The 20,932-nt window shown below is 35.2% G+C and overlaps 1 protein-coding gene across 4 annotated transcripts in view; it reads right to left on the bottom strand.

Annotated features, from left to right (window-relative positions):
• LOC106882594 (CAD protein) overlaps positions 1-20,932 on the bottom strand; it is a 98,584-nt gene that overhangs the window by 31,724 nt on the left and 45,928 nt on the right. For all 4 annotated transcript variants that reach the window (XM_014933327.2, XM_014933329.2, XM_014933328.2 and 1 more), the window contains exons 14-30: positions 18,418-18,651; positions 17,316-17,453; positions 16,148-16,315; positions 14,598-14,680; positions 12,000-12,246; positions 9,654-9,752; positions 8,487-8,588; positions 7,988-8,110; positions 7,049-7,231; positions 6,462-6,680; positions 5,782-5,949; positions 3,992-4,174; positions 3,359-3,463; positions 2,981-3,229; positions 1,321-1,402; positions 875-1,041; positions 95-259 (exon numbers count right to left, since the gene is read on the bottom strand). In XM_014933327.2, coding sequence (XP_014788813.1) covers positions 95-259; positions 875-1,041; positions 1,321-1,402; positions 2,981-3,229; positions 3,359-3,463; positions 3,992-4,174; positions 5,782-5,949; positions 6,462-6,680; positions 7,049-7,231; positions 7,988-8,110; positions 8,487-8,588; positions 9,654-9,752; positions 12,000-12,246; positions 14,598-14,680; positions 16,148-16,315; positions 17,316-17,453; positions 18,418-18,651 — 2,715 coding nt within the window. The remainder of the gene's footprint in view (positions 1-94; positions 260-874; positions 1,042-1,320; positions 1,403-2,980; positions 3,230-3,358; positions 3,464-3,991; positions 4,175-5,781; positions 5,950-6,461; positions 6,681-7,048; positions 7,232-7,987; positions 8,111-8,486; positions 8,589-9,653; positions 9,753-11,999; positions 12,247-14,597; positions 14,681-16,147; positions 16,316-17,315; positions 17,454-18,417; positions 18,652-20,932) is intronic.

Here is a 20,932-nt window from a genome sequence, read left to right as displayed (position 1 = left end):
AAAAAAAAAAAAAAAAAAAAAAGTATAAAAACCACATTATTTACGGGATGACCCTATATATGTATATATATATATATATAGAAAGAGCGAGTACCTTCTGCCAGTCTGCCATGCTATCTAGTTTGAGGGTAGTGTAAGTTTCATTGAGATACATCTTCAATGCTCCTGCCTTAGCTCCAATTTGAACAAGAGTCTGTGCATTGTCTTTACTGGCACCAACATTGATACCATAATCACAGTGAGCTGCGTTCTTGGCAATCTGAAAAAAGAGAGATGGAAGCTTAAATTGTGATGTCTGGTGGAATTAAATTGAAATTGGAGATTTGGAGGAAGGAGAGGAAAAGCATACAAAGAGGAAGATATAAGAGGCAAGAGTTATAAGAGATATAGATGGATGAGACAGTAAATTATGAGAGTTAAAGAGAAATCTAGACAGAGGACAAGGTGGTTGTTTAGTCCCAAGTTATGAAGAAACAGTCCTATGATCAAAGGAATTCTAGTAATGACTATCTTGTCTTTAGATGTATTCAAAACATTATTCAACATGCCTTTCTTTGTTTAAGATGGTAGTGTTATTTGAGGGAGATTTAGCAATGATGAGTGTTTCTTCAAGGGAGAGGGTAGTTGTGAGTTGTACAAATTGTATATGAAGGGTGCTAGAAGAAAAATAGTGAAAGTTTGTGCAGTTCCTATATGTGTATGAGCATTATCTGCAAGCAAATGCATATGGCTTTTTCATACTAAGTATAGTGGTATGTAGATGATAGAAAGTCTGATGACATGTAGATAAAATGTTATATAGATGAACAACTACATATGTGGTTATATAGATAACAATTGGGTAAGTAGATGATAGATTAGAAATCTTAATTACCTTCTGAACAAGAGCAAATGAGGCTTGGTCTACAACTGCTGGTTGGGTATTTGGCATGGCCAGAATCATGGTTATACCTCCAGCAAGTGCAGCTTTTGTGGCAGTCTGCCAGTCTTCTTTCTGGATTGCACCAGGTTCCCTTACATGAACATGAACATCAATAAGACCTAGGAAGTATAGAAAGAGACCAAAATGATCACCACCATCATAGTTGCTATCAGGGTAACAAGTAAACTAACTGACAACAAAGGGCTCAGTGGCCACAAACTTAAAACTTTTATTAGCCAAAAGGTTGTAAACTTTAATCTTGATATATACAGCCAACATTAAGTTGTTACCAGAACTGTTCTTAGAAAGGATGTACAACAATAAATTCAGTTGAAAGGTACAGTCTTTGAGCTAGGAGATATGAAGAAATTGCCAAGGAAAGTAAGGTGATTCATTACCTGGTAAACGGACAACTCTGCGAGAAGTCATACAATCATATTGTATTTTCAGAGGCGGAGCTTCTCTAAGCCGACGAAGTGCCTGTAAGAAGTAATAAAATATATCTTTCAGTTAGTTACCTGTGTTACCTTGGGCACAACAATTGATTAAGAAAGAAGAGCTTACTGAATATGAAATGAGATAGAAATAAATATACTGAACCACTTGTTATTCAGCCAATACTGCAACAGTTTGACAGATTTTTCAAATACTTATACCCTTAAAATAATCACTAAGCACAATCAACTTAATGCTAATCTTTGAATTACACAGAGTCTACCAAACGGACTTCCACAGTTTTCTAACAAATATCACTCACACAGATTAGGCTGACTCAAGATTATGGTAGATAACATTTTAGTGTTGTGCAGAAGATCAAACTTATATGCGAAGAATTTTTAAAGGTAGTGAGGGTAGAGGAATTTGAAGTGGGGTATATAATGACTGACACTCATTTTACTATCTTAAGAACAATGTGGCACTAAGCTAGATAGCACCAGGCCTAGACTGGATCTTTGTCTCTGTCATCTCTGAAGATCTTAAGTAAATAAGTAAAAGTGAACATGTGTAATCTTTAATGTTACATCAGTGAATGAACACAGCTGTTTTACATATGTTAGGAGAAACTATCACAAAGTTGACAATTGTGCCAACCAAAAACAATACAATCATCAAAATCAAACAAAAGTGTTTTCAAAATTCTTATAGCCAAACATTTTCACAGGCTATTCCTTATTTCTTTTATGTTTCTAATTTAGAAAACAATGACTTTGAACTGAAAGAATTTTTAAATGAATTGTTTATGTAAGGAGTATAACACAAGGTAGATTTGGAACGAGATGTTTCAATTTCTGATAGTATAAACAATAAACAGCAGTAGTAAAAGTGATGACAGAGAAAAAAATCGAAATCCATTGACTATTTCTGTTTAATTCCACCATTCATACAATAAGATGAAATGAAGTGTTATATAAAAGTGTAAAAAAAGGAATAATGGGGCTTTTTTTCTTTTTAAATAAGAAACTCAGTTTAATTTCATATAGAAGACAGGAACCTTTAATACAAGAAAACTTTGTATGTGTCCAAGCATAGAAATTTCGAAATCTTCTAAATTTGCAATTTATAAAAATTGCTATTATTGAATTTATCTGTAAAATGCTTTAACATGTATACTAATTTGTAAAATTTATTTGTTAATTACTTGTTAGACAAGCATGAAGTTCTGCTCATTTTGTAATTTTCTTCAAACATTTTCATGCTATTTTATTTATGTCTGTACCTGTTTTACATGTACTCAAGTCCAATTAAAATGTTAATTATGCATCTAACTCCTCCTTTGAAGTCCTATACAACATTCCATCATTTATCTCAGTTAAATATTGGCTGATAAATCATATGATATTGAAACAAAATTTTAAGAATTTTCTATGTCAGTGATTAACCAAGTAGTTTCAAGATAATGCAGTTGTTATACATCTATTGTTAAGATGCATTTCAAATGTCACATCAATAAATTTATGAAAAAAAGTTAGTCTAAATTCACACTTATCTTGAGAAAGATTTTAGAAATATAATAATGAAAGGTTAAAATAAAAAATATAATAGGAAAAAAAATCTGACCTCCACCAAAAGTTTGGTGCACTTGACATCAGTTATGAGAGGTACAGAATAATCAATGGCCATACGTCGTGTCTTGTAGCCCTGGGTGACAAAAGATGAAGCCCTATAAGTGCCACCATTACGCATGGGCAAATTGATGACTAGGTCAAACATGTTTTTAGCCAAGTAGTCTGCTATTGTCCTCTGCTCTACACCATTGCCGTTGCCATTTTCACTGATATTTTCATAAGGCCAGTCCACAGCTTTGATCTGGAATAGTAATGAAATAGGGGTCAGTTAATATAATGACACACAGGGGATACCACACATAGAACATGAAAGAGAGAGACAAAGAGAAAAAAAAAAATAATAATACTTTGATAGAGAGAGGATACTTACCTTGACACCATGTTCTGTGTAGAAGTCAGCTGTCCCCATACTGGCAAAGAGATTGTAGCCAATTTCTTCAAGTGTCTTTACTGAAGGAAGAAGCTCATTCTTGTGCTGAAATGGTAAGCATTTAGAATGAGAGCGAAGAGAGTGAAAAATGAAAAGAATTGTTAAAAAATTATGAGAAGTGAACATCTGAACAGTATAGAGAGTGGACTGCATTATCTTAAAGTAGAGTGGTGGAAACAGGATGAACATTAATACAGTAGATTAAATACAGTGAAGAGGAGGAGAGAAAACAAAAGACCAAAACATACTGGTTTTTATATTAGCGAGCAAAAACAACTAGAAGGCATATCCTACACATCTAATGATACTTATACATGTAAACATAAACATTTATACCTACCTGCACCTTACTCCAAGGTGTGCACATACACCTAACCCCACTCAACATACCTTGACCTGAACACTCCGACATACAACTCCACTCATAACATTCATACATACACACTAATGACCAGAGACAACCACCAAGTGTGCAGACAAGCAAACCTAGACAGGCGAACAAACTCATTCTAACAATGACACTAAGAAACCCATTCCCAGCATATATACAAACATTTAAGAAACAACCCTTACCTTGAAGCTACCAATGGATATCAAAATATTTCTATGAGGAATTTTAAATCCTGAGCTGAGTTGAGCCTTGAGGTAAGCTTCATAACGGTCCTCACCAAAGCCAGCAACTTCACCTGTACTGGCCATCTCAACACCTAGCAACACATCAGCACCACGAAGACGGGAGAAGGAGAAGACGGGTACCTGTAACATGTGAGCAAGTAGTATGTATATGTACAAGCATAGAAATTGTGTGTATGTGGGAATAGTGTCATTTATACTTTTTTTTCCCTTGCTGACATGAATTTGATAGGGTCATGTTATTTGTCATTCATCATTATCATCATCATCAAGCACATCAACCAGAGAAAACACATGACTCATTGTTTTGAAGACTGAGGATAACTTCCTCTTTTTCTCCCATGAAAGTGGAGATCTGAGACTTGAACCAAATGCTTGCAACAGACAAGACTTTACTAAAGGCACCCAAGAACTAAGCGGTAAGGTTAAACCAGGTAACAAAATTAAGCCTACCATGTCAAAAACTGAAACAAATACCACAAGGAACCCCATACAATTTGTCACAATGAACTGGTAATTTATTTCATCAAGCGTGAAAGGCAAAGTTGATCTTAATGGTATTTAAACACAGTGCAGAAGTCAGAACAAATCATAAAACATTCTGTCATCCTAGTGACTGCCTATTTCCAAGATCTTTCTTGTGCATACTATGTTTTCCCTTTCCTATCACCAACCATTCTACAGTATGGATGTAGTGTATTCTATTATGCTACAAGCAACAAGGAAATGACCAGACTAGAGTTTTCTCAACACTATCAATTTTTAGCAGGAGTTCTTGACAGCCAAGTACAGACAATAGAATTTCAAATTTAAATGAACTCAGAGGATAAACCTTTATATTTTTGCTATTTATACTTCTGTTGAAATACATTACCTTCATTTCAATTAATTTTGCTATACTTAAACAGGTGTTTGAAACAAATTAACATGAAGGTTGGATTATAGAACCAGGAGTGATCTCGGGTAAGTCTGAGAATAAAGATGAGATGATCATAAATGGGACATCTTTCATCTTAAGTCTGCTGACTCAGAGCTGCCATGGAGCTAAACAGCAGCTGGTACTTTATTATTGCACTGTCAAACCAAGGATATAGTTATTAATCATTCTGGCATGTTGAATATGAAGGATTTAAACAAAAAGAAATATTCTCCCCACCCTTAAAACCCACAAATCAACACTAATTTATCTTTCAGGTTACCATGATGAGATGGTATTAAGTTTCTTTTAGTTTAGACTGTTAGAAACTGAATTAAGCCTAGAAAATATTTATTGTGTGTGTGTGTATTTCTTGAAAATATACATTTTGCCTTATGTGTCCAGCTTTTAAGGACACCCTATATACACACACACACACACACGCATGGTTTTGTTCTCCAAAAATGCTCCTTTGATTTTTTTTCTGCAGACCTTCATTGCAAAAAGAAGTGCTTTGGTGAACTTGATGCAAACATAACTATAATAACAGACCTTCAAGTCACTTTCTATAAATCTTAACATCTTTAAAAAAGACATATTGTAACCATAGACAAAAAGGACAGTTGTAGTGAATTGGAAGTTATAAGAAAAAGAAGGAATATAAATGGCAGCACACTAGACATATCTGCAATGTGGATACATTTGTGTTCACTGGAGAATTAATTGTAAGTTGTAAGCAATGACAATAGACTGTTAGAAACTTTTAAAAACCTGAAAAGAAAATACAATTTTTAAAAATAAAAATCCGTCTTACCTTGAGTGCCACTTTGCGGCAACCAGCAAGAACATTGACTGGTTCCAGTTTCTCTCCCATAATGGCTCGGGTGGCCATCGCAATGAAGTCATGGTCCAAAGCTTTAGATACAAATGGAAACGACCGTGACACACGGACATTGCATTCAATCACTTTCAACTGGTTGTCCTAAAAAATTTCAATAATAATAAATTTTAGCACTGGCACAAGGTCACAGTTTTTTGTTAAGGACAACATAATCAAGTAATGATTGTTTACTCCAGAATGATAAAAGGTAAAGCTGACCATAACAGGATACTCCTTACCATTTCTGCCAATCTACTCAACTAAGAAAATATTATTATTATTATTATTATTATTACTATTAATATTAATATTATAAAAATATGAATCGGGATTATAAAGTATCTAAATGAAGAAAGTAGTAATGGTGGAGCAAGATAACATATAATGTCAATGAACTAGACCAAGTTGTTGAAAAAGGAAAATTGTATTAGAAAGTGAAATACTAAAAATTTTGAAAATGTACAACAAATAGCAAACTTAAAACCACATAACACAAGAAACTACATACAAAAGACAAGCCATGTTCTAAAAAAAACAAATATACACACCACATGAGAAATCTCTCTCACACACACACACACACAAAATATAGTACAAAAACAGAAGAAACAAACCTTTGCAATAAGTTGTAGGTTAAACGGACCTGTCACTTCAAGTGCTCGGCCAACTGTGCAGCAAATCAATTTGATACGAGCTAGGGTCTTTTCATTGATGTCTTGTGGTGGCGTCATCAGTGTAGCATCACCAGAGTGCACACCAGCATTCTCAACATGTTCAGAAATAGCCATGCAGACGACCTCTCCATCACATGCCACAGCATCCACATCAATTTCCTGTAGAGAACCCCCCCAAAAAGTTGGTGAAAGTATTGGTTAGATTCATATATGTACAGATCTGAGCTATAAGGAAGGGTGAGTTAATAACTAAGGGCAAGGGTGTGTGGCATAATTATATAGGTGATTTGGAAGAGTGAAAGAATTCTGGAGTAGTAAAACAGTGGAAGAGTTTTACTGAAAATAGGTGAAGTTAAGAAGAATTAGGAGGACTGAAACAATTGAGGTGAGATTGAACAAGAGAGGAAAAAGTAAATGGAAAAAAAAGAGAAAAGCAAATGAGTGGTGGGGCTACAAACTTTGTGACAATAAAAGTGATAGCAAGAGAGACTGAAGAAAAAGAGATCAAATGAATTTGTGGTACTTACTTTAGCTTCAAGAATAAACTTAGAAATAACAACTGGATGCTCCTTGGATACGGCACTGGCTTGAGTCAAATAACTTTCCAAATCTTTGTGAGTGTGGGCCACATTCATAGCAGCACCACTCAGGACATAGGAAGGACGAACAAGGCATGGGAAACCAACAGTATCACAGAATTTTTTGGCTTCCTGCAATAGATAGACAACACCACAAAGTAATAAGTTAATGAAATCTAGAAGTTGTCACATTCATTAACTATGAAAGTGAAGAGCTTTCATGGAAAAACGGCTTCATTTTTCATAGGGCTGTGATAAATTCTGATAATCAACTTTGCAAATTAATTTTATGAAGTTGTTCACTGGTAATAGTAACATGGTATTTATAGTGACAGTAATGTTGGTAGTAAGAGTGAAAGTGATGCAGCTTTTGAGGGTTTAAAAATTTTTTTTTTTTGTTTTAGAAGCTGAACAGCAATGCTCATAACATTTGTAGGCCTTCACAGACTGGTGAATTGGTGAGGCTGATGCCCATTCTGAACATTGTCTGTAGGAAAAAATAAATATTGTCCCTGAACGAATCAAGGTTGTAGTCTAAATGCTTGCAGAAGAATGAACTCTGTTAAAGATACAAAAGTATAAGGTAGTGGTGTTAAACAGAGTGGCATGTTAAGTGTACCATCATAGTAGATGCACTAACACCACAGCAACTAATCAAATAAAAGTATTCAACCAGTACTTTCTATCAACTAACACCATCCAAATGTTTATGATGTATGTAATCTATTTTAAAATATGCTTTATTGTTTATTTAGCAATCAAAAACTAAAGCCTTTTCACTTGACTTTGTACATACCCATGCATATGAACATTCATAGAGGGTGCACTGTCAGATGAGTGAAAGAAATGTTAAGTGTTTTAAAGGATAAAAGAGAAGAGATGCCTTACCTCAAGGTCATCCAGCTCTCTCCACATGGGTTGAGAAATGCCCATATTGTCCAACATACGAGAGAACTTGAATCGATTTTCAGCATTATCAATAAACTCAGGTGAGGTACCAAGAATACGAGCCTAGAAAGAATAAGAAAGAGCAAGTAGTATAGTAGAAATGGAGTGTGCATATACACATAAAAACTGAAAACTTACATAGATACTCAATAAATCCATTACATATAAATACGCACATGAGAAAAATATCAAACTCAAACACACAGTAAACCTATCACATGTGTACAAGAATTAGGCCTCCATGATCAGGGCTGACAACAGGTTTACAAACAATAGCTCAGACGGCAAATCCAGCGAAGTAAAATAATAAAAAAAAAGACAACATACAAATTAACACAAATACACATTCATAAACAAGCAAACATTTTCAAATGAATTAACCTTTTAATTGAACATCATCCCAATGAATTATGGTAGGTTTGGCTATTAGATAGCTTACCTGTTGTCTGTGTAGAGACATAGCAATGTTGTTTGGCAGTTGACCACCCATCGATAAAATAATTCCTTCTGGGTTCTCTAGGTCATATATGTCCATTACAGTCTGAAATCATCAAAAAAGAAACAGAGAAATAATTAGATATAAAAATAATGGATTTTATATATACATATAACATAATCATTGTTTTAAGTTCACTTTCGATGATATGGTTGGATGGGTCATTGTTGTTCTCATAGATTGCTTATAAGTTTCATTTTTCACTTGGTTTCTACAGCTAGATGTTCTCTTTAACACCAATTACTTTACAGTGTGTATTGGGTAGATTTTTCATAACACCAGCACTAGAGAGGTGGTTTCATCCTCAACAAGAATAGTGTCCTCACAACCCAACAGTGTACTAGGAACAAAATCTTGTGGTGCCAGAGCTAGAGAGGATAGAGGTAAGAAAGTGACAAGTAGAAATAGGTGGATAAATGATGAGTGAATGAAAGCTGACAATAGCTAATGGCCAGTGAGGAATACATGTAGTGGATATAAGGTATATGCAAGTCTCATAAGTATATATCTTATGGTGATGAAAGAGCTCGGGTGGGACAAAGAGTGGAGAGAATCCAATAGGTCCCCTAGTGTCCCTAGTTACACTGAGAATAATGTATTGTAAGCCAAAGAAATCCACTTCTAGGTGTGTGTGTGTGTGTGTGTGTGTGTGTATATCTATCTACCCCTCTCAATGTTTTATATATATATATATATATCACATTGAGAAGAGTAAGCTTTTCTTTTCATGTTTAACCAATGATACAAATAGAGAGTACAGAGTGGTACAGTTACTGTTGGAACCAGCCAGAAACGCTCTACAATTGAATGATTTGCTATGTGATGTTCCAAATCTTAACACAGGTGTAATAAGGACCAAGACTAGTTCTATCAGGTCCATTTACTATGAAAGCAGAAACTTCAGCTAGCCAATAAGGGAGCCTGTACATGGCAGCTCAACTTGCTAGAAATAGCATGAAAATCTTACTCAAAATTATTCTTAAAAAAAAAAAAAAAAAAAAAAAAAATAGTCATAGCAGGAATGAATATGACTAAGTTTAATCAAGGGTAACCTAGAATATACAAAAAATTAAAAAAACCCACAAATACATAGTCTTTATCAATTTTTACCTCAAATGATATTTCATCAAAATAAAGACGATCACACATGTCATAGTCTGTACTGACAGTCTCAGGATTGCAGTTGACCATTATGGTCTTGTGGGACATCTGTAAAGAGAGAGAAAATGGAAACATTAGACAAAATGCAAAGAATTTTGTTTTAGATAGGTGGAATACTTTTTGTTGGAGCAACAATTTTTCAGTTAGCTGTACTTTCTATGGCTGAGAACTCAAGAAGTCAAACAAAAGAAATGGGAAATAGATCAAGTAAACTAGAAACTGAAGATATTAGAAATCTACAGCAGATGAGGTACTAAATGAAAAGTATGTGAAATTTGTGGACAGAATTAGGCAATATTTTTCACGTTGTGTTGAATTAATCATCCACATATCAGTGATCACGAGAAAAGCTACGAAGACTGAGATGGGAGCAGCATTAAAGACTACCATAATATACGTATATTATACTCTTTAAATAAAAAAAGTTTACATTGGTTTCAAATTTTGGCACAAGGCCAGCAATTTCAGGGCAGAGGAGTAAGTCGATTACATTGACCCCCCCAACCCTCTACTGGTACAGTAATACCTCACTTTATAAGTTCTAATTTTCAAGCACAAGATCAAATTTTGAATGACACATATATAGATATACATGCATATATATATATATATATATATATTATATATATATATATATATATATATATACACACACACACACACAAATATATTCATACATATATATTCGTTTTTTATTTTTTCGGTGCCCTTTCAAAGCCTAGCCAAGCTCATGGGCGCGGTTTCCCGGTTTCTATGGCGTATGTGTATCACCTGATTAACTATACGAGTGACTAGGCTATAGCAGACACTGCCAGATATTTTGAGCATCTCTGCAGTGATTCCTGATGGGCCAGGAGCTTTCCCTGTCTTCATACTCTTAATCGCCTTATCTACCTAGGTACTGTCAATTAGGATAGCTGGTCCCTCTTGGGTCGACATGCGGCAGACTCTCTTCCTCCCATTCATTCTCTTTATTAAGCAATCTTTCATAGTGGTGTCTCCATACCTCTCTCTTTGCAGCCTTGTTTAGTGCAAGTGAGCCATCATCCATGCGGACACATTTCTCTCCTACGACATCACGATTCTCTATTTCTATACATATAAATTTAACATGGGCGACTCTGTCTTGTCTTGGGATTCAGGAGCAAACGGCTGGGTGGAATTGTGTGAAAAAGCACACAGAGGTGGAGAATGATCTGGTAGTATTGCTGGGCTTTCTATTCTTTTCATAGCTCCCTAGGTTACTAAGGTAATCTACTATAATAATACTCTTGGATTCAGGAATGAGAATGGAATGGGGTTATAGATGAGTAAGTATGGAAGGCATGATGTCATATTTTTTCCATAGCTCCCACGGTTAAAGAGACATTCTACTATAATAATACTTTTGGGTTTATGAATGAGAAAGAAAGGAATGACAGATGAATAAGAAAGGAAGGGAAGGTGTGATGCCATACTTGGTAGTGGGATGATGAAAATTTCACACTGAAAAAAAAATCAAACAGCGTTTCATCACTGTGTGAATATATGTGTGCGCATGTAAAAGGAGTAGTATGTGCGCACGCAACGGAAGTGGGATGGTACATATTTGTTCGCTTAGTATTTGTGTTTATTTATCGATTTGCTTGAATCTTGGTTGTTTGTTTTTTTTCCCTTAGTCAGTTTTAACATTTTGACAGAAAAAAGTCATTTTAAAATTGTTTTTTTAATGCAAGTGTGAACAAACAAGTCGAATGCTTACAGGTTCTACAGGCACATCATCCAAACCGACCAGGCATTGCTCCTAGTATATATACATACATACATACACACATATACATGTATGTATAGATATACACATACAAACACGTATATACATATGTATATAGATATACATACATATGTATATGTATATACATGCATATGTACATACATGTATATATAGATACATATCTATATACACACACACACATCTATATACACACACACACACACATCTATATACACACACACACACATCTATATACACACACACACACACATCTATATACACACACACACACATCTATATACACACACACACACATCTATACACACACACACACACACACATCTGTACACACACACACACACATCTATACACACACACACACACACTCACATATATATATATACACACATGCATGTATGTACGTATTTATGTGTGTGTGTGTGTGTGTGTGTCTGTGCTTGTCCCCCACCACTATCACTTGAGAACTGATAGAATAAGAACTAATGGAACAGAGGGACAAACTTCCAACATTCACTTGTACTCACCGCTCTCAATTCACTGATACAGTTCACAGCACACCAATCGAATTCAACACTGCTTCCAATTCTATAAACTCCAGAACCGAGCACCATAATGTGACCTTCCGCAAATGGGAGGTCGTGTTCAATGCTGTTATATGTCAAATAGAGATAGTTGGTCTCAGCTGGCCACTCAGCTGCCACTGTATCAATCTGTTTCACCCATGGCTTTACACCAAATTGTTCCCTAGTGTGCCTGATCACAAGTTCAGTGCTGCAATTAACAAGAAAGTCAAAATTAAGTCAAAGATGGTAATATCATACACTGTTACTCTCCTTAAGGTAACACAAACACATACTGTAGTACTCCCGATACCAGTAGTGAATAATCTGCATCACTTGTACCCAAATCTGAACAGTCCATGGATGAAAGCTCTAAAAACCTACTGGACTATAAAGTACAACAAAACAATTTGATGTAAGTTACATAACTAGGCATTTTAAAATTAGATTTCTTGTCTTTCTCAGCGAAGATGTATCCCCACAGTTTTGTTCCGATTTACAATTCATTCTGGTGCTAAAAGGGTCCCAACGTTCTCTAAGCAGTTATTCAACAAGTTTGAAATATTAGCAGAATCATTGATTTAAGAAACAGAAAATGAAAGAAAAAAGTTACACTTGAATTAAAAGATGGAGTATTTTAACCACAGCTCTGCTTGATCAGAACAGATTAGGATCTAAACAATAATACATATAAATCAACTATATGTCTGTGTGAGAACGGAGGATCACCTCAGTAGAATCAGTAGTTGCAACCACTCCAACGACCTCGCAGGTTGTGAAGAGGGTAGTATGGATGTAGTTTCACTCTACCCATCTATAGACAGATTTTGCTGTGGAAAAATACACAGATTATCTGTGAGAGTAAAGTATAGTTCCACGAAGTCAACACAAGAGAACTGGGCCTCCTCCTTAAACTAAGCTATGACTGTAGCTACCTGGACAACCATGACTGTAGTATATTTTGCCCCACCAGGTCACAGAAGGGAAAACCAACCATGATCACTTCGGCAGTGAAGAAAAGCATCGCATAGCACTGGAGTGGCTGGACCATACCCATCCAGGATCCTGAGAACAACAATCAGGTCAAAAAATGATTGCACATGCAATAGGGGCTAACATAAGAACCACATAGTAAAGTTTAACAGGAAATCATACATGCAGGTTCAAGGTGCAGCCATTGGTGTCGGTGTGGCTAGCCCCTTCAAACAATCTGAACAATCCACAACTGTTTTGCTTTACTGTAGGTATGTAGATGACATCAATATTCAAGTTAGGACAAACTCTGGTAATTGTAGTGTAGAAACGGTGTGGAACAGAATGGAGAGCACCCAGCATGTAGCTAACTACAGATTACTCCACTCGGCACCCTAACAATAGATTTCTTGTCTGAGATACTGAACTCTGGTTAGAGGCTGTGAACAACAGAGTGCAGCTCCTCCACTCCTATTACATAAAACCCAAAGCTTCTAAATATGTTGTTCACAAGAACTCAGCTTTGTCACAACATGAAAATCAACATACTGATAGCAGATTTACTTAGGATAATGAATTACGTGTCCCCACTATGCAAACTCTATGAAACAAGGAAACATGTACAGAACTTCATGCAATTCTCTGGATATGACCAGAAAGATAGGATTCGGGTATACAGGGGAGCTAGAAAGAAGGTAGATAGCATTATATGTAATGAAACCAGTGGTACCTGCCCTAGATACAGAGGAAAACTGGAATAGAATACAGAAAGTTTGTGATAAAGCAAACAGTGTGAACACAGTACAAGGCCAACAGATATCAGGTAGTGATGTTTGTAGAGGTTACAACACATAGGGAACTAGCCTGTAGATTTAGGAAAGCTCTAAAGGAGACCAAACTCAACATGAAGATCGTTGAAAGGCCAGGGAGCTCCATCAATTCAGTCATGTAGGACAGACCCCTTCAAGATACCACATGCACCAATGAGAACTGCATGGTATGGAAGATTAACACTGGCATTAACTGTAGGACTAGAAATGTATTCTACAGCATAAGGTGCAAAAAGGGTGCTTGTAAGGACAAGAACATGACATACATTGCTGAGACATCTGGAAGCATTGCGGACAATATGATAACAGAAAAAAGCCCTCCATACACTAGCAACATGGAACACTGGGCCGGCTTGATATCTGTATTTTATCCAAGCATCCAAAAGCCCCATCATTCAGACACATACAGGAGTACGTCCTCATAAATGAAACATCCCTTGTACTAAATAGGAAGTACATGTAGAGAGTAGTGATGCCCCTATACCTACAGTATATACATACACAGGTAGATTTGGTAGTAGACTTATGTATGCAAATATATATATATAAGTAGGTAAATAAATAGGTACATAGGTAATATGGACAGACAAGCATTTAGTAAAGCATTTTAAGACATGTTATAGTGTATTGATGACAAACCAGCTAAATTTTGATTTAAAAAGGTAATAACATTTCGTAGTGTTAGAAACAATAATTCACTGCATGAAATATTTAACAAGGAGATAGAATACAAGTTAGGGTTAATTTTAAACCCGCTTACCTTGAAACACATTTGGCAATTTGCAGATCACAGAATCCAAGTTGCTTTGCTTGCAGTAGTACTTGTTTGGGAAGATCACAGGGCTAGAAGACAAATTAGAGAAAGGAATGAAAAATAATTCTATTAGTTCTTTAGTTCCTTTTAGTCACTGTATCAAGGACCAGTTACATATTAAAGTAATTTTATAAATAGATAAAATTGTGTATAAATACATATGCATCTTATCTTTCCATTGGATGAAGTCCTGAACCTAAAATTTGGAGCTTCTCACCAATCATTATCAACTAATCAATACTTCAGGGACAAATTTTCAGTTTTAGGTATTTGGCCATAATTCAATGTGATTGCATGACCTACTAAATATAGCAGCTACCCTCTATCAAGTTACACTTTTTTAGATCTCAAACCGAGGATAGAGAGACAGCTGATTAGAAGCCAACAAAGGTATAAATTTCATCTTAAATATACAAATTTTACAGCTATTATTACATGTTTTCTTACTTTGCACATCTATATATTTATATCATTAATATATGAACAATTTATGCTGCTGGTTTTGGTTTCCAATGGACCAATCACTGGGTTAGTGCATTTGCAAGTAATACTACTTTTTCAGTTTTCTCACTAATGTTTACATCCTTTGTTTGGCAAATACACACCTGTGATGAATTTCTGCACACCAAATTTTCCTCAAATGGCAGACCAGCCCAAGGTTGCCTAAAGTGCCACACAAAGAGGCAACCCAAATTCACCTCCATAGCTGCTTTATAGCTGAATGGTTAATGACCAAAATAAAACATTCAGCAATAAATCTACCTCATATCTATTACCTCTTACTTGTTTCAGTCATTTGACAATTACTTGCTGTTGCTAGCACCACCACCATCTTCCTGATTACATGACAAGTTGTTCTGCACATGAAAACCTCTGGAATTAAAAAAGCCCTAACTTGTAACAATAAGAAAGGGCTAGTAGCAGTGAGTACATCCTTCAGAAAAAAAATCCTGCTTCAAATAACTCTCCATTGAACACACACTCAGAATACATGTACATGTTGGTAGAAACTTACTAAGGTAATATTTTACAGCCAAATACCCTTTTTGTTGCCAACCCTTAATTGTACAGGATTTTTTTTTTATTCCGCTTGTCTCCACATGTAGAAACCTACAAAATGTTTTACAGGAGACATAATTATGTCATACACAATTAGTCTCCATTTAAAGACAGTTGACCATCGTAGTTTTCATCAACTAATATCACTCACAAAGCATTGGTCAGCCCAAAACTCCTGTAGAAATGTGCTTAAATTGCTACAGTGCAATGGAACTCAAAACCATCTGGATATGAAACAAATTTTGTAATCACAGAGCCAAATTACAGCCGAGTTGATCAATAAGGTGTAGATTATCAACTGAAGGGTAGGTGGTTCACACTACATTGTTGTGAACAAGTATCTTGGGACATTACAGTTCCATGATCATTACACCAGGTTTAAATAATAAAATTTTTAAAATACATAACTTGTACCAATATATATTTCTTGTACTTACCCTTGTTTGGAATTGTTCCAGCAAAGTATATTGGTCAACAATGACCTTAAACCGATTTAAAAACCACCGATCAATTTTAGTCAGCTGGTAAAGTTTTTCAATGGAATAGCCCTTCTTAAGAGCTGAGGCAACGACAAAGATCCTTTTATCAGTTGGGTTCTGCAGCTCCTGGAAAATATATTGGAAAAGACAATTTAATTACTATTAACAAAATGCTGATAATAAAACATTACAACATAATCGGATCATTTCTATTTCAATTATACCCAAGTGATTTCACAATAATGAAAGAGGAGAGGCATTTAAATTGAGAGTTAATGTTACTTGGCATTATTTGGCTAAGAGACTTTTCTCTTTTGTTAAATGTTCATCAGCTTCTTTTGCTGTTCAGTTGGCTCTTTCACTTAACACGCACTATATATACATATATATATATATATATATATATATATAGCAGCAATTAGCTGAAACAGCTGAGCAAGAGGATCAAAATACATTACAGTATTAAGTTTTGTCTTTCTATACCAGAATTGAATCTGTCTTGGTAAACTTTAGACTAAGATTTGGGGGAGGGGAGAAATGACTTAATCACGAAAAGAAGGGCAACACAGTGACATTTTTTCGGGTCATCTGCGACTGCTTGGAAGTTAGCTTCACACTGAAGATAGGCTTGAATGTAATGGAGTAGACTTGGCTGAAATCATTTAGTGTTTAGACCAAACTCCTCGTACTATTCTAGCTGCCCAAAACAGTGGCTTTATAAAATAGATAACAAATTAAGTCTACAACTAAAAAATAGGATTGGTCTTCCTGCAGGCTTCACCCCAGCTTCCATTTACTATATTTCATTCACAGGGTTTTGGGCTACTCATGATAGCAGTAAGATTGAAATGAAAGCAAGGAGTTATACAAGCAGGTCTGCACTGATTTGTGCGGATTAAAACCACTAGAAATTTTTCTTTATGAATTTAGTTTGGTGCTTCTTAGTAATGAAACAAATTTTTATCACATTAAACATATTTTGACTTTATGTATTAATGTCTTTCAATGTCTTTTATAAGCATATGCTCTGCAATCATACATCAATCTTGCATTTGTCTAAGTTTAGAGAAATTTCTTCAGTCAAGTGATATAATTCAAAAAGTAAATCAAAATATATAAAAGTTACCTCTTCTGAGGGTTCTTTGTGATAAGGATCAAACCCATTCACTCCTTCATCAACCATCCTCAAAGCTTTCTGCAAAGCTTCTTCAAACTTTCTTCCAATGGCCATAGCTTCCCCAACACTCTTCATAGAGCTGCCAATCTGGAAACAATAAAAGCTATAATAATATCAAGTCTGGATACATTCTATGTGCATTCTCCACCTCTATCCTTTCCTTTATACAACTGAATCTCAACTGGGGTCCATATAAGATTCTGGTGAGTCCGAGCAAGCAAAATAGTAAACGGGGTATCTACAGCAGTATTTTTTTTGGAGGGGGGGGGGGGGGGGGGGGTCTATAAAAAATTTTGCTTTCGATATATTTATTGCAAGAAACAACTAGGCTTCTTTCTCTCACATTTTACATAGTTCAACATGTTTTCAACCACTGAAAAATGTTCTCTCAGGAAGTTCTATAGAAGACCTACACATATGAATGGGTGAAAAACAAAATAAGAATGTTGAAAGAAGTATCTCTAAAACTAGTTTTTAATCATTGAATGTCTATGAGGGTCCACTAGAGTAAAATGGTAATCTAAGTGGACCATAGGCAAAAACAAATATCAGAGGGAGATTGCATTACTATGCAACTGCAGGAAACCTATTCCAATTACATTTTCTGTTTCCTGTGAGGCTCACCCAGTTTACATTCACATAACTTGTAAAAAAGAAATTCAAAATATGAAACTATTTTGCTTAGGAAGTACTGAAACTAGTAATGGTTTCTGTAGTTTTAAATCAATTACTGATTATAATACAGCAAGCACTTAAGGTATCAATAAAGGAAACTAGTTAAAATTCCGAAACATAATTCATTAATTAGAAACAATGACTTGTGATGTCTTGGGTTACTGAGTTAAAAGTTCTACTACAGCCACTATTTTATGTTATTAGAGAAAGGAACACAAACGTTTGCTGTCGGTCAATAGAAATATATGTAATAAGAAAGATATCAATAACATGTAAAAGCAAATATTAAAAAATATCAATCAAAGTTTGAAATTATATATCACCTTAAACTACATAATACACCAAGATTGCTTAACATAAAAAGTTCTCTTCTTACCTTTGTTGATACTCGTGAAAATTTACTAAGATCCCATCTGGGTATTTTCACCACACAGTAATCTAGACTGGGTTCAAAGCAAGCAGTTGTTGAGTTGGTGACTGAATTTCTTAATTCTGGAAGAGGTTTACCGAGGGCAAGTTTGGCTGCTACATAGGCCAGAGGATAGCCAGTAGCCTTGCTAGCAAGAGCTGAGCTCCGTGATAGACGGGCATTCACTTCTATGATGTAGAACTATGAAAATAATACAACAATAATAGTAATTTCATTATTAGTCAATAAAACAGTAACGATGCAAAACAAGCAAAGGTAAAAAAAAAAGAAAAAGAAATTAACTTCTGAGAACTGTATATTAATTGTTTTACCATCTCTGCTGAATAAAAAAAAAAAAATTATTTTTAACTAACAGAAAGTCTCTAATTTGAGGAAGTGCATAGTCAAATCATTCTCTGTACATGACTAGTATTTATTTTATCATTTTCTGAAATCACAAAATGCTGACACTTGCAGTATGTGAACTTAATAGGTGTCCAGTCATGCTCTCTCCTATCTGCTATACACCATACATCCTTGCACCACTTTCATCCCCCTTCTTTCCAAAAATCCCCAAACATATCTAACATGACAACCCAAGCCACTCCTATCTTCAGTTATTACAGCCACCTCTATCCCATCTAATCAATACCCGTTCCATTCTTATAAAATCTTCCCCTCTGTCCCCACACTCACTCCAATCCTTTGTATCTTCTCCTCCCTTTTTCTCCAGCTGGAATATCCTTGTAGTTCTTCTACAAGACACCTCTATCCATCTATTATTCTAACTTCTCAACTGGCACAAAGCCACCTCCCTCAATAGTACTCCCACTGTCGAGGAGACTTTATCTTGTCTTGCAAGTTACTTGGTGACCCTGCAGGTGCAACAAAAAAGCACCCAGTACACTCAGTAAAGTGGTTGGCATTAGGAAGGGCATCCAGCAATAGAAACCATGCCAAAACAAACAATAGAACTTGGAATAGCCCTCTGTCCCAAACTATCCAACCCATGCTAGTGTAGTGAGAGCTGTTTGTTTTGGTGGCTTTGTTTTAAACTAATTTAAAAGAAGTCCTCTGCTTGGGTTGAAAAGATTTCAGCCGAAATCATTCTAGACTTTAGCCAGAATTGTTCTAAAAAGTATTTCAGAATTCTTCTACAAACTTCCACAGGAAAGTTATAAAAGCCTGGATTTTTTCCCGATTTTATCTAGTGGGTAGTTTGACTTCTGGAAGACATGTCACTCATTCTCACATTTTGTTGTATTCAAACGTTCTTGCTATGTTGATACAAGACGTTTGCTTGAGCAAGATAAGAGATTCAATTCTTGTCATCTCTATATGACAGATCACTTTTAGATCAAAAAGAATTAGATTTGATTTCCGACTATGCTCATGTTTCTTTCGCATTTCTTTACTGACGAAGGGAGATTACTCTCAGTTGTTTATATGTAATGAATTTAGTAAAATAAACGAGAATCAAATGGAAATATTTTGGAATTGATGTTTTAAAATTTCTCCACAAATGTATTTTGACGACGCTTGACGTTTTACCAACAGCAAGTATGAAAGAATTTATTTTTGAAGGAAAGGCACATTCATGTCTCTCATAACACTTGAATATATTATCTCTGGGGGAATATATTATCACCCACAGAATAAGTTGAAGAAAACCAAATAGAAAACAGAACAGAATACAACAAAGCCAGCATGGAAAACAAATCTTAAATGATGATCTACTAACTAAACCATCTAATAGTTCAATAAATTATCTACAAAAAAAAAAAAAAAAAAAAAAAGACAAGCACATTAAATCACTGAGCAATGAGAATATGGATCAGTGGCTAATATATGACCCCTTGCTTGGTGGGGCAAAAATTAAACAAAAATCTTAAAAACTAGAGAACATTCTGGACACATGCATAACACTTTTTCAAAATCAGGCCATCCACTTTATACACAAGGCACCATTCAACAACTGACAACTACTGGATCAATGTTGAGTGAGGTCTTCATATCTGACTACTTTCTATTACTAACTGCTGTAGTTTTGTGTCTATCAGTGTGTGTATGTGTTGTTTAAACCTCAGGTTAGCTATAATTGAATAAACTTTTGATCCAAAGCATTCTAGCCATGACCAACTTTTTTTTCTTTTTTTTTAAAGGAATATCTAGCTCTACATTATCCAGTGTATCCTTTTCTGCTTAAGAAACCAAAAATCAAATATATCCACTCAAAATTTCCCTTAACTGCAAAAGCAGTTTTATAAAGGAATGTTATGTTTGAAGCAATTTTTTTAAAGATATAAAGTTTAGTGAGGTAATGCGGTTTGCAAAAAATACCAATAACATTTGTAAGTAAATATTTACCATCACAGTTAAAGGGTGAACAGTGACACAATAGTTGTAATTTCTGGAGTGGTATCTTTCTTATCAAGTGGATCACTTTTCTTTTAAAATCTGGGTTAGTTGATATTCCCTGCCC

The sequence above is a fragment of the Octopus bimaculoides genome, chromosome 4 (assembly GCF_001194135.2).
Source record: "Octopus bimaculoides isolate UCB-OBI-ISO-001 chromosome 4, ASM119413v2, whole genome shotgun sequence".
Lineage (NCBI taxonomy): Eukaryota > Metazoa > Mollusca > Cephalopoda > Octopoda > Octopodidae > Octopus > Octopus bimaculoides.
Note: the sequence above shows the minus strand (reverse complement) of the source record. Positions and strands in the feature narration are given on the sequence as shown.